The sequence below is a fragment of the Balaenoptera physalus genome, assembly GCF_965194825.1.
Source record: "Balaenoptera physalus genome assembly, chromosome: X".
NCBI lineage: Eukaryota > Metazoa > Chordata > Mammalia > Artiodactyla > Balaenopteridae > Balaenoptera > Balaenoptera physalus.
The window spans coordinates 130,250,811-130,265,399 of NC_138903.1; the positions used below are offsets into that span (position 1 = coordinate 130,250,811).

At 53.9% G+C, this 14,589-nt stretch overlaps 1 protein-coding gene across 7 annotated transcripts in view; it reads left to right on the top strand.

Moving 5' to 3' along the window:
• MAMLD1 (mastermind like domain containing 1) overlaps positions 1-14,589 on the top strand; it is a 115,860-nt gene that overhangs the window by 66,621 nt on the left and 34,650 nt on the right. For 4 of the 7 annotated variants that reach the window (XM_082445734.1, XM_082445737.1, XM_082445739.1 and 1 more), the window contains one exon: positions 12,046-13,746. In XM_082445734.1, coding sequence (XP_082301860.1) covers positions 12,046-13,746 — 1,701 coding nt within the window. The remainder of the gene's footprint in view (positions 1-12,045; positions 13,747-14,589) is intronic. The other 3 variants (XM_082445738.1, XM_082445740.1, XM_082445736.1) reach the window with 1 other exon arrangement.

Sequence of the window (14,589 nt, forward strand, 5' to 3'; positions counted from 1 at the left end):
TTTTTTTTTAACGATCAGAGATGGGCATTGGTTCAGAAAGGCGATGAGAGGCAAGTGTCCTTGGAGCTCAGGTAGAGACACAGGGCCCCTGAGGATATCTCAGGCTCATCAACAGCCCCGCTGCTCGAAGAGCGCTGGATTTATGGTGTAGCTCTGAGCATTCTGGGTCAAAGCCTGCAGTGCGTATGTGCCTTTCTATTTGGGGATCCTCCCCACGGAGCACGCAGCTGTTCGCTCCTTTTCCTCCCGCCCCCTCCTCCTGCAGTGAGGGCCCGGCCCTGTTCCAGACACCCCGCCGGGCTGGGCCACCAGGCAGAGGCCTTGCCTTCAGCTCGGCTCTTCTGCGAAGGCTGCGCGCTGCTCGGCTGGCAGGACACCACTGGGCTCTGCATCCGGGTCCCACCTGGGTAGCCCCGTCCAGCAAAGCAGTGACCTGAAAATCGCAGTCAGTTTGCAGGGCGGGCTGCCGGGAGGAGGAGGTCTGTTTGGCAGCTGGCGCCCACTGGCATCTGGGCGCTCGGCACTGCCTATTTCTGAACTTCTAGGAGCCCACGTTAGCCGTGTCTGCGTTCCTGCCCGGCCTCTGCCCACAGCTTCCTTGACATCAGGCCTGAGGTGACAGGTGTCTGGAGCTTGAGCTGCCCGGGGGAGGGGGAGGGTGGACACTCTTGGACCCCAGGTCAGGGTGTCAGGAGAGTCTGGCTGAGCTGACACTCAGGCACGACCCCCATCTAGGGTGTGTGCAAACCAGAGGGGGGCAGCCCTGGGACGCAGACCCAGGGCTCCTCAAACTCTGGCTTGGCCTGTGCAGGCTGAGGCCCCTTGCTTTTGTTGAAAATCCCCAGCTGGAGAACTCAACGTGGCTCTGATTGCAGACAGATATTTGGGTCATAAGCTGCCCCTGGGGTACCCAGTTCTAGACCTCAGGTTGGGGAGGCGACAGGAAGCATGCACTTCTGAAGATTAGGCTACAGATTCTGATTTCTGCAGTTGACATAGAAGAATCTGTCAGAACCCTGCCTCCTGCCCCTTGGCCTTTCCTTTCTCCTCCTCATCTACCACCTCCCCTGTCTCACCAGATCGCCAACCCCAAAGTACCAAAGTTAGAAAGACAGGCAGGAGCCCAGGCCGGACTCGACCCCTGAGGGCCCAGACCCAAGGCCCAGGCGTAGCTGCTGCCACCCGCCCTCCCTGCCCCCCCCCCCCGCCCTTCCTCACAAACCCCCTCTGTGTGCCTCCCCCTGGTGCAGCAGGGTGCGGTCCCTCTTCTGACTCCATCCAGAGCCGTTTCTCCAGGCCGGTCGCCCCCCTCCAAGGCTGTCAGCTGGCACACAGACACTCTCGTGACCCTGAGTAAATGCTCGGTGGACAGCGGTTGCCCTTCCTCTTGGCCAGAAGGTCCCTTAGAAATCGTCCAGGTCGCCTCCTTTGTTGACCACAAGAGGCCCAGACACACGAAGGAGAAGGCGTGTCCTTCACGGGGCCAGTTAGTGAATTCATCACCATTTCTGGAAAGCGATTGCCTCTGGGCCTTGTGCTGGGAATGGAAGAGAACAGGATCATTTGTAGGAAACCTGCTCCGGGGCTTAATTCACATCTGCAGATGCCAGCTGAGCCCTGTCACGACACTAGGTGCTCTGCGGGTACAGAGATGAGGAGGAGACAGCCCCAGCCTTCTGAGAGCTGCGTTGTGGAGGCCGGGGGTGGAAGGGGTGGGACACGGGGCCGGGTTATCCTAGAGACCCTTGAAGGCCCGAGGGAGGAGGGTGCGCTTTCATCTGCTGGACAAGGTGCGAATTGTTGCTGCGGATACGAAGGCTGGTAGAGCAAGCAGACGGCCGGGCCTTCTGCGGGAGGCGGCGTTCTCTTTCATGGAACCCGTGGAGCGCCCGACAGATGGGCAGTAACAATAACCACCGTTAGTGAAGGTTAAACATGGCGTTTGCGACTGCTGCATGCCTCACCCATTCAGAAGTGGTCACCTAACTTGTACGATGGTAGAGATCTTGAAGATTTTCAGCTCTGAAAATGTTGCCTGCCACTGTCTCGTGAACAGTAGGCCTACGTGGCCCCCTGCAGTGTGAGGAGGGCAATTTGGAAATAACCTCTGTGCCTCGGGGGAGATGCCCAGCCTGTGCTGTAAGTCAGGGCTTGGCAAACTCCCACCCGTGGGCTAAATCCAGCCCGCAGCCTGTTCTTGTAAATAAAGTTTTATTAGCACAAGCCACACCTAGTCATTAACATATCATCTGGAATTACAACAGGGACCACTTGGTCTGCAAAGCCGAAGATAGTTACTCTTTGGGCCTTTACAGAAAGTTTACGAGCCCCTGATCTAGGTCACTGGGCTTTGGATCATATTTTCCGAGGCCGCAGTTTCCTCCCATAAGTGGGTGCTCGGCTCTGTGCCACTTGAGGGACAATCACAGATCCTGGCACCTCTCCAGGCATTCTGCTTCCTCTCCTGTGCCGCAGCTGGCCTGACCCCCCTCTGGACCTATCCCTTCTCCAGAGGCCTGGCCTCTCTAACTCTTCCTTGTCCTTCCTGCAACATCCCTTTCTCTCTCCCATCAGCATCCAGGCAGACCTTTTACAAACAGATGGAGCCGACCGTTCCTCGGTGTAACGCCCCGCCCAGTGGTTTCCCACCGCGGACATCTGACAGTCTGCCCGCTTCCCAGGGCTGCAGGTCCCTCTGTGAGCCACGGCTGTCCCCCCGGCTCGCTGTGCACCAAGCACAGTGGCCACCTGCCCGTCCTCGGAGCACGCCGAGAGCTTTTCCCCAGGACCTCTCCCTTCTGCCCTCCTGCCTGGAGCGTTCTGCTCCCAGGCCTTCTCCTGGCTACTCTGTCATATCACTGCCCCTTCAGTCCCCTGAAGGATCCTGCTCACACCCTGTTCTTGTTCTTGCCGTTTTCATACCGTCTGTTCCACTAGAACTCCAACTCCGTCTCATTCTGGTTCCCCGCCCCTCACCCGGCATGTGCTCATTCTCAGGGGCTCTCTGTTCCGGGCCCCCTCGACAGCCCTGCTCTGTACAGGTAGATGCCTCCGTCTCTGTAGTGGGCAGGTGCTCAGTGCCACTCGCTAGCTGCCTCTTTCTAAAATAAACTTGAGGCAATAAAGTTGTCTAGTGTTAGGGCTGTCTGTGACGCTGTCAGAAAATCTCAACATTTTCTTGCCTCTTTTTCTCCTTTAAGTCAAGCCTTCGGGCTTTAGAACAATGAACTTGGCCGATATAAAATACCTCCAGGAAGTCAGCCCCCAAACACCAACATCCAACATCTGCTTTCTGAATATATGGCTTCAAAGAGCTAAGTGTACGGTAGCTAAGTGCTGTCCGTCCTATGTTTTTAAGCCACAGGACAGCTAAGGAACTTAGAAATGCCTTGCCCTTTCCTGTAGTTAAATCTGACATAAAATTACTTTATTGGCAGCATTTTAACAAACAAAAATCTCCTGTGTTTTCACCGGTAATTCAGCTTCAATTTTCCAAGTGAGAAAAAAGTAATTACGAATGATGGCAAGGAGACAGTTTTGAGGTCTCTGTTAATAACACATTCAGGGCGAGTCTTCTTTCTCCAGCCCACTCAGGGCAGCTCCTTACAGTGAGGTGGAGCGAGGAGGAATCACTCTGTAGGAACAGCCCCTTGACTGTCAGCACTCCGGCCACTACCAGTACCAGCATCACTACCCCTCCACGTTCACCACCAACACCATCACCACCAACCACCACCACCACCAGCATCACCACCTCCACCACCACCACCATCTCCACCACCACCAACACCATCTCCTACATCAACACCACCTCCACCATCACCACCTCCACCACCAACACCATCACCACCACCTCCACCAACACCATCTCCTACACCAACACCACCTCCACCATCACCACCTCCACCACCAACACCATCTCCACCACCACCATCACACAGACACACACACACGGGAAATTTTTCAGGTTCTATGACATGCTCCCTGATATAATCGCAGACACCTTCCACACACAGTGAAAGAAAGAAATATTTTCAGGTTTTCATTATTTTCATTATGTAATCTACTCTTGTTGCTGTGAGCTTTGGGACTATGGAACATCAGCATGTGTTTGTGGCCAAAATTAAACTAGGATTCATTACAAGAAAGGCTAATATCTCCGAGTACTACACCTTTAAGACAGATAAGTTTGGGTGAGAGATCTTCACTTCATAAAAGGATTTACTGAGGATTTCCTTTCAATGGCAGATTCTTGTTGCATTTTAGTATGATTTGGTTGACAAAAGTTAGCCTTGCACACAGCTGTTCAGGAATGCAGCCAATGAGTAAAGGCAGATCTGCCTTGAATGGCAAATGCTGCTGAGTAACTATGTTACAGGCTATTTTAGGACCACCAAGAATGTGTTTGCATTTTCAAGAGTGGAAAGAGAGAGAGTATTTATTCGGTATGAACACCATGCCAGGCACTACGCTCACACCATCTCCACCTCTAAGCTCATGTGATTCTGATAACAGGTTTGTGAGGTGGCCTCAACTCTCCCCGTCTTGGTTGCACAGCACTGTGAATGTACCAAAGGCCACTGAATTGTACACTTGCAAAAGCTTAATTTCATGCTCTGTAAATTTTGCCTCAATTTCAAAAAAAGAGGACCTAAGCCATTTCACAGTGTATACATATGTTAAATCATCACGTTGCACACTTTTCAAAAAATCACATTGTACAACTTCAATACGTATAATTTTTAGCTGTTGATCATACCTCAGTAAAGCTGGAAAAAAGAGAGGACCTAGACCATGGGGAGGGTCTCTGCACTGACCTGAAGCTCCTTAGCCCATGTCCCTTCGCAGCCTCTGCTTCTGTGGCATCAGAGCTCCAACAGCCTGGCTCAAAGATCTACTAACTAGGGTGCGTACATTTGCAGGCCATTAGTATATTTTAGAGCCAGAAGTTGGCACCTAGCCACTAAAATGTGCTTATTCAGTAAGCATGTGACCTCCAGAATACACTGGACTAACCGGGTGTCTCTGGATTCTTCCCCCACCTACACAGCTGTTGGGTTTCTCATGCAGGGAACTTCCTGCCATGGTCTAAAGCCTGTCGCCATTTTATTTAGCCCGTTGTTGGGACACAGGCAGAAGCAAAGTCCCCTTCTGCTTAAGCTTCAGGACTGGCCTTCGAACCTTACAAAGTCTGGGACGTAATTTTCTTCTCTGAACCTTATATTCCCTTTTATAAAGCTGGTGCCTCACATTGTATAAACTTCAGTCCCCACAAAGCAGAGGTCTGAACCTGGGCGCAGGGAAGGAGGTACTGATCTATCCCCAGCTGGTTTTCTATTTGGGGAAGATCATAATTTGACCCCAGCTGGTCTGGGGCAAGCTGTGCTTTCTTTAACATGGTCTGGAATTGGAGGTGATGTACACCTCCTGGCCATGGCAAGGACACTTGTGAACCACGAGGCTCTCCTTGGCCTATCTGCACCCCAGGGAGAGAGGCCCTCTTAGGTGGGGGAGAAGAGCATTCATCTTTTCTCTGCAGGAGCAGTCCAGAAAGAAAGTCATAGCATCAGCTTACCAAAGCTGGGACCCGTTCACTTTGTGGGTGGGGAAACTGAGGCTCAGAGTGAGTAAGGGACCTATGAGAGGTCACACCACAAGGTATCAATACTTAGAAGCAGATCCCTGGGAGAAGTGAGAAAGTTGGGCTTAAATGAACTCCGAGGACCCTTCTGCCCTCTTCATATGTAGAAACCCAGGTCTGCCCAGTGGCCCTGGTGGTCTCCAGCCTCGGCTCTGCGTTCGCTTTTCCTCTTGCCTTCCTCTTGCCTGCATGTTTCCGGGCGCATCAGCCTAATTCAGGTGAGACACAGATGACGCTTGTCAACCTGAGTCCTGCGCAGACAGACTCAGCGGGGCTGAGACGATGCCCTTGCCTTTGACCTTCGGCTTCTAGTGTGGCTCCGCAGGCAGTACCTGCTTGATCTCTAGGCCAACCTCATCAAGTCCAGGTGCTTGAAACCAACTCCATCTTTCTCTTCTCCCCGCAAGTGGTCATCTTTATCCCACTAATGATGCTACATGGGAAGGCCTTTGGAGGAAACCGGGGCAGGGTTTCTTCCAGTGGAAAGAGGCCAACCTGGTAGTCAGAGAAACTGGCCCACGGGCACATCTCTTCCTGGCTCTCAGCCTCATGAGCCCTCATGTGAATGGGAGGGACCGGCCTGTCACTAAGGACCTGGCAGTTCTGACAGCCTAGGAGTGCAAGGCTTGCACTCCAGAAACGCCTGGTCAGTGACGGAATACTTGGAGGCGTCTCGGGGGGTGGTACCGCTGAATTATGAGCCCATCAAATCCACATGCATCTATCGGTTTGGGGCCATTCTTAGAGTTGCCAGTTCTTCCAGCTGGTGTGTCTACACTACAGAAAGGGAGAGCACGGTTCTCAAAAACCCCCAGGTCTGCTCATTTCTGCATTTGTTGGGGCCGCTCTGGTTGAAGCTTGTTGAAGCCACACCCTCATGTTGGGAAGCCTGAGGGTGCAGACGGTGCGGTGGAGCCCAGAGTGGTGGGCGCTGGCTGTCAGGTCGGTGCCAGGCTGCTCGTCTCCCTCCAATCCCACCCCATGTCCCGATTCTAGAGCATGTGTCCTTATTTGCCAGAGAGCAAGCCGAGGCCCACACTGGAGGGCACTGGGGCAGCCTGGGGACCCAGGGCCTGGAGAGTGACATCAGTGACAGTGACTGCTTCTGATGTGCACTCCTCAAAGGTGCTGTGAGGCACCCAGGGCAGGCCGAGGACTCATTCTACAGAAGAAAACTTGAGGCTCAGAGAGGGGGAGTGACTTGCCCATAGTCACACAGCAAATGGAGGAGCTAGGACTTCCATCAGGTCTTTTGCTGCCTACTCCAATGCTCCTCCCTCCACCCCAGCCCGCCTCTGCCTGCAGAGCGTGCAGTCTCTGTCACTTCGGGGCAAGCCCGGGGCGCCAATACAGCCCCTCTTTCTAGGGTGAGATTCTTGCTCCAAACCACCTGTTAGCAGAGATTCATCCCTGAGACAAACCGACTCCTCTTGAAGCCAGTCAGGATTCCCTGCAGTTCCCATCCACCCTGGGCTTCTCCAGAGCCTCAGGTCTTGCAGTTCTGGAAATGCTGAAAGTCCTGTTTGTTCTACAAAAAGATCAGTTTGCGGGGACATCGTTCTGCAAAACACCCGTGCAAGTGATACATCAGCTCAAGTACAGGCAGCTCTGGGTGCTCCTCTGATCCCACGTCTACACGCAGGCAGGTTCCCTCTCTCTCCCTCCTTCCCTCCTTGTCTCTCTTCCTGCAAACCCAGTCCTGCTGCATCGTGTCCTAGCTATTCTCCTTTCTTCTGAGCAAGTCTACTGGGGAACACTCCTGTCTCAGAGGGCTTGAAATGCAAGCTCGTTGGCCAGCGTGAGGTTCTTGGGAACTCCCAGGGAGCATGTGTAACAGTACTGAGGAAAGGTGTTGATGGAGCATGCGTGGACTCGTGTGAGAGAGGCTGGGAGAAGCAGAAGCAGATTGGCCGGGGCTGCCCCGCGGGAGGCGCTAATGAGAGAGGAAGGGGAGACTAAATACGCCACAGGCGATTTCCAGCTTTTTGACGATCTTGCCCGGGGCTCTCTGGAGGGAAAAACGAGGCTGCCTGAGCCAATCTCTCCTGGACACCTTCGGCTTCCTGCATTCTTACCCAGGAGGGACTGTGCATATTTTTGCTGGCCTTTTGTAGATGTCTGTGTTAAACCTCCAGCTAGAGTGTTCAAAATCAAGTGTTTATAGCAACCTGCCAGACTTCTTTGGAAAGAGTTATATATATATAATATATATATTATATATATATATATATGTTCTTCTCCTTATGCCCATTTTCTGAGCCTGGACTGTACTCTTATCCCAAGAAATCTTTGCCCTTTTTGCCATTCTGGACTAAAAAAATGTAGAAAGGGAAGAATTGCCATATGTCATTGTTCAGACAGAACCAGAAATAATGTTGACTTCAGAGCTGAACTTGGCCTCTATCAGAAGGGTTGCCTTTGTTTTCTCATTATTTAGGGGGTGGGGAAGGCATCACATGCTTTGAAATGCATTTTAATGAATGTTTATAAGGTCGTGGGGATCACATTGGTGGCTTTGTCTGCCCGATTATGAAATGGGACTCCGCCGGCACTGGTGGATGGAGATAAAGTCATTCCTTTCTAAAAGACGCCAGGACACCGTCCCTCATTCCCCCTCCCTGCCCTGCCACTGCCCAGACCTGTGAGGGCTGGGCCTCCTGGGGTCTAGTGTTGGTGTTGGCCCCTAACTAGCCGTGGGACCACAAGCAAATCACCACCCATTCTGTTTTCTGTAAAAAGTGAAGGTTGAGATGTGTTGTCTAGCAATCCTGCTAGCGGCTACTGATTCACTTATGGTAAAAAGAAAAAATGTCCTCCCAGTGAGTGGGCAGGGTCACGTGTAGTACAAGGCCTGAAGGAAGTAGGGGCTGGCTATACAGAGTCCACAGGGACTGGCAAACGGCACATAGGTAAAGCTGTTTAGAAGGGTCTGGAAGTTTGGTGGGGACCTGCCACCCCCAGCATGACGCTGAGAGGGGAAGTCATTCCGGGGTAGCAAGCTCTCTGCTGCACTTGATCTAGAAGGGTGGCCACGGGGTTCAGTCAAGCACAACAGCCCAGACAGGCTGACCTCGGTGGTGGCAGCAGCCTGGGTCTAGGGGTGAAATTAACTCGTAGTAGATGTCAACACAGCCGCCTTCCGTCGGCTTGTTTAGGCTTGGCTGGGGATCTGGCCATCCGGCCAGGGTGCTTTAGGCAATCTGTTGAAAGCTCTCCCCGTAAAATCTGAAATGCAGAGCTGCGGCCTCTAGCAAAGTGGAGTCTCGTTTAGTCCACTGAGAAAGAAAAGCTGGGAAGAGGCTCCCGCCTGCCCCGCCGCTGAGACTGCGGAGTCAACCAGCGCCCCCCATTGGACCCCCAGGGACAGCAAGGACAGCCTGCCCACCGACTAGGGAGCCTCCCAAAGCGTTCAGGGAAGCTAGCACCAGCGGCGTCCGGCTGCAGGTTTGGCACAGCAAGGGTAGCACCTGCTCCAGCAGATGGGATCCACCAGCAGCACGGCGGCCCCCAGCACCTCGCAGGGGCGTCCTGGGGTCCGCTGTGGGGTTGAGGGCCTGAAAAGTTGGGGGCACACACACTCTCAGTTCAGAGAGCTGGAGACCCCTTTCCTTCGCCAGTGGTTCCCAGTATTAACTTTAGTATCTGGTGGTCATGTCCCACCTTCCCCACCTCCTGCCACCTTAGTCCCAACAGGATAATGGCAGACCAACAATTAAATGAAAGCCCTAGTATCTGCCAGGCCGTTCCAACTCACAGCTCCTGCCCTCCCTCCTTTCCCTCCCATCCCCCAAGCCCATCCTTCCCCCGCCTGGTCCTATGCAGACTTCACTGGCATTAAACTCGCCTTGAGTCCAAGACATCACGAACAGCGCATTGGGCACGGCCATCGCCAGCTCGGACTCCCGGCAGGGGATCCTATGTAAAGCCCACACTGAGTCGTTCCTTACTGATCCATTTTAGACATTTCTGTTTTCAATATATTGGATTTGTTTTAAGTCTTTGGGAAAATGTAGAAGAGACCAAATTTCAGCCTGAAATGCAGTGACTTCTCTGTGGCCCATAATTGATTGAGTGAACGGCCGGGAAAACACGAGGCGGAGCTCGCTGGGTGCTGAGTCATTTGTGTTCATTGGTCCACGGATTCATTCAGCTTCTGTTTACTGAGCACCTGCCGTGGGCCAAATACCTAGTGAGCACTCCTGGGTGGGAGAGTGGAGCAGATGACTGGAGAGGCCTCTTCCTGTGCCTACTCTACCTCACCCCCCAACCCCTTCCTGCCTGCCCCGTGGTAGTCAGGCCTCGGGTGAATCTGGTGGCGGACCTGCCCCTCAAAGTGCCCTTTTCCTGGTGGTGGACATCTCAAAAGGAAAGGCAGGGAAGTAGGCAAGTCCCCTCGCTAAGAGAGGGGGAGCCCTTTCTGCGGGGATGGGGCGGTCAGTGTCCAGCCATCGGCGGGGGAGGATGGAGGCTGCGGGTCGGGGAGCAGCTGAGTGACGGTGGCAGGCCCCTGTATCTGCCTGGGCCCTGGGGCCCTCTAGCTGAGCCGCTTGGGGCAAGCCTTGCCCATCCCAGGGTCTCAGGGGCCCTCCCTGTCTTTAAAGGCCAGGGTTGGACTCCCAGAGCACTTCCAGATCTGCCCTCTGTAATGCCAGCTACTAGTTAATGAGGGTCCACTAGGTGCCATGGAATCTGTCCCGTCTCACATGATAGCCCGAGCAGCATCCTGAGATGGGAACTAAAATGACACTCATTTTACAAATGAAGAGACAGAACTCAAGAGATTCTGTGTGGAGGCCAATACGTAGTGGTTGTGTCTGCCTCGGGACCAGGGCCCTAGGCCATCCTGCCTCCACCCATGCTCTCAACCTGGCAGTCCACTGAGAGTCAGCCAGGGGGCTGTAACAAACCTTGGGTGCCTGGGCCCCGCCCCCGCCCCGGAGGAGACTGAAGCAGTTCAGCTGTGGTAGGAGAGCCTGGGAATCTGGGGGTTTCTAAGTGCATCTGATGGGTGCCAAGGCTCCAGATGTGCAGCCCTGGGGGATCTCTTTTGACGTTCACTCTGCTGTAAGAGTCACGGCCACTGTCGTGCTAGTAGGTGGCCCTCACGCACGCCTTGACCCTCCAGTGAGCCAAACGTAAGGGGACGTCAGAGGATCAGCACTGGATGTCCCAGTAAGACTTCAAAGCTGGAAAGAGGTTTCTTCGTGCAAAAGTGCTTCAGGGGAAATGTATCTGGTAGAGCGCTGGCCTTTAGGTGATTTCCAGGCCCATCTCTTCCCACACATAATCCTCCACTCCACTCCCTTCCCCTTCACTGCAGGTCATGGTCATTTACAAGACAGCCACGGATGACTGTATGAAGCCTTGAAAGAGTAGGAAATACGGCATTAGTAACTTCTTTGATTTGTTCCCAAAGGCTAGGCTTTTATAAATGGCGGGCAGTTCCCCCAAGTGCAGATCACAGATCGGGGCCTTTTCCTGTTGTTTCCTATCTCCCCAACCTGAGGATGCATCTGCACGGAGGCATTTCTTAATTAGATAGCTTTATACTTTTTTGGTGGAGGATTGTAAGTTATTCCATTAAAAACAAGCAATAGAAAAATACAGAGAATAGAAAGTGAGTTTCCAGTCACCCCCAAAAGATGACTACTCCAAAGAGTTGCATATACTTCCTTCCAAGGTGTTTCTGTGCACTCATAGCAATGTGTGTGCATGTGCGTGCACATGTGTGTGTCTGTGTGTGTACAGATAAATGGAACCATGCTATAGTGACTGTTATGCAGTTGTGTTACGCTCCAAACAGTGTCTCTCAGACAGCTGCCCAAAAGAACACGCCAGATCTACTTCACTCCTCCAAAGCCTCTGCTTTATCCCATTTTCTCACCAGAGCCTGATGCATTTAACCGAGACAGGGAAGCAACCTAAAAAGTTCAATGTCTACGTCACGCTTTTCCTTTTAAAAAATCAGGTTACCAGTAGACAGGTGGGAATTGCAAGTTTCCTAGCGATTCTCCTTTGCCCTCCAATGTCTGCCCGCGGCCCAGTGCACTCCGTGCCTTCTGCATAGTTTCGCTGAAAGCTCCTTTAAGTGGGCAGAGAATATCCTTCGCGTGACTTTCTGTAGTGTTTGGTGTAGAGACAGCATAATGCTTTATTTGAACTGTAACACGACAGTCTAAATGAAACACAGCAACAAAAGAACAAGCCTCATGGTTCTAAAAATAGGCTGTATTGTATAGTTTTGACAACTCTTTCTAAGTCTTGAAACTGAGAGATCTGTTTTATCTTGCAAGTTTCCTGTTCAATAGCTTTAATGTGCCAAGCCTTTATAAACATTCCTCTGTCTCCCCCCCTCCCTCTCCCTCCCTCCCGCCCTTCCTCCCCACCCCTCTTTTCTCTTCCAGCCACAGGGAACCGTTAAGAGGAGACAGGAAGGAGAAACTTTCCAGCTTTCAGGCATGGCCGAAGGAGGTTACCCTAATAAAATTAAGAGACCATGCCTTGAAGATGTCACCCTTTCGATGGGCCCCGGCGCCCATCCCAGCACAGCCTGTGCAGAGCTGCAGGTTCCTGCGTTAGCCATGAACCCTAGCTCTGCAGCGATGGGAGCAGCTGGCCATTCATTACTACTCGAAAATAACCCCATGAACGGCAGCGTAATGGGCTCACCGTTTGTGGTGCCACCAACTGCGGAAATGGGACTGAAAGGCCCCCCTCTTTCTTACTATGACAAGACCAACACTGTGCCTGCTGTGGACCAGGAACTTCAAGATCTGCTGGAGGAGCTAACAAAAATTCAAGAACCTTCTCCGAGTGAGCTCGACCTTGAAAAAATCCTGGGGAGCAAGCCAGAAGAACTGCTGGTCTTAGATCACCCCCCGGCCACCCTAGGCGTGACTCCCAAGCCTGCGGTTCAGATGCCACACTTGGAGAGCCTTGGTTCCAGCAAGGACTTCGCTTCGAGCTGCAGCCAGGTCCCTGGGGTGTCGCTTCAAATCCCGCCCTCCTCCGCGGGGATCAGCTACGTCATTCCCTCCACCAGTAAGCAGATGGTCTCCCCCAGTTCTTCAACAGCACAGGCCAAGAGCCAGGTCCAGGCGCCGCTCCCTGCGGCTGCCTTGCCCCCGCTCCCAGTGCCTCAGTGGCACCACGCCCACCAGCTGAAGGCGCTGGCGGCCAGCAAGCAGGGCTCTAGTACGAAGCAGCCGGGCCCCGCTCCCAGATGGTCTGGCCTGCCTCTTCCCAGCCTCTCCCCGCCTTACCGCCCACTGCCCTCACCACAGCCGCTGCAGCCCTTCAGCCCTCAGGGCCTCATGGTGTCCTGCATGTCGTCGAGCAGCCTGCCGGCGAGTGCTCTGCAGGGCTCTCCCAATGCCTTATTGTCCAGCGTGGCACCCAGCAGCGGCGCTGCCCTGGGGCCGGCCATGACCTATGCCCCCGAGAAGCTCCCCAGCCCCGCGCTCCAGCAGCAGCCGCAGTTCAGCCCGCAGCCCTCCATCCTCGCCAACCTGGTGTCCTCCACCATCAAACACCCTCAAGCGCACCTGCTATCCACTCTGCCCACCAGCAACCCGGGGCCCTCCACTCCCTACCACCCAGAGAAGCTGTCCAGCTCCGGCCTGCCGCAGTGCCCCCTGATCCGGAGCCTCACTCCCACCAGCAGTCCACTCGGCCCGCAGCAGCTGCAGCTGCAGCTGCCGCCGCTGCCGCCGCCGGCCAGTGCCATCCTCAAGCCCATGGCCACCAGCTCACCCAGAACCCTGAGCCTGATCACGCAGCAGGGGCTGGCCGGCCCCAGCCCGGGAGCCCTGGAGCCTTTTACTTTCGGCCACACCAAGCCCTTGTCACATTTCGTCTCTGAGCCGGGCCCCCCGAAGATGCCCTTGGTGCCCGCCGCGTCTCGGCAGCCTGCCCTGCTCCACTACTTGCAGCAGCCGACGCTGACGCCGGCCTCTTCTGCCACGGCCTCGTCCACGGCCACAGCCAGCTTGCAGCTGCAGCAGCAGCCGGACGCTGCTTCGTTCCTTCTGCAGCACGTGACGCAGCAGCCGCAGCGCGTTCGGCGGTCGGTGGCCTCGGATTCCATGCCTTCTCTGCCCAGACAGGTAAGCCGATCTCATCTCTGGTTGCGTCCCTTGGTTTTGGAAATAAGAACCATGTTTCATGGTATTGAGAGCCGGCTTTGGAGGCAGATCCAGGCTGTAGTCCTCTTTGAGAGTGGACTTCACTCTGGAAAAGTCTGTTGAAGCCAACTTATTCTGCGCGGTCGAAGCACAGTATTCATGAGGTCAAGGTTATGGTTTCAGTTCCTGTGCAGGTCGCTTAGCTTCCCTGGAAGAAAAGTGCACCCACAAGGTGCCGCCAGGGGAAGGAACCAGGGCAGACGAGTCAGAATCACACAGACCTGGGCCGTGAGGCACGTTCCCTCACCCAGGACCAGTGAAGCCTTCATAGGATGCAAGGAAATTGCATTGAAGCATTTAAATTTTCTCCCTGCTGGCGTAAGGCTGCACACCGAACCTTCTAGAAGTGTCACAGCAAACGTCTGCTGGGCAGCGGCAGCGTGCCATTCACCCCTGCACCAGGTGCTGAGGCAGGTCCTAAATGAAAATGTCAGAGACGTGTCAGGTAGTTACTCTTACCATCCCCATTTTACAGACGAAGTAACTGAGGCTCAGAGTGTTGAAATGACTCGCCCAGAGTCACACAGTTAGCCGGAGGCCCAGCAGCAACTTGAAGGCAGGCAGGCTTGCTCCAGAGCCCGTGCTCTTCTCAAAATCCCCATGATGTCTCTCTCATCTCCTACAGTCTTGTCAATCACTCAGTTCAGCTACTTCTCCCTGGGCGGTGACTATCATAGTTCCCACTTTTCGTTTGCTCTGACCTCTGCCTGTATTAGTTACCTATGGCCGCGTAACAAATTAGCCCGTAACTACTGCTTAAAACAA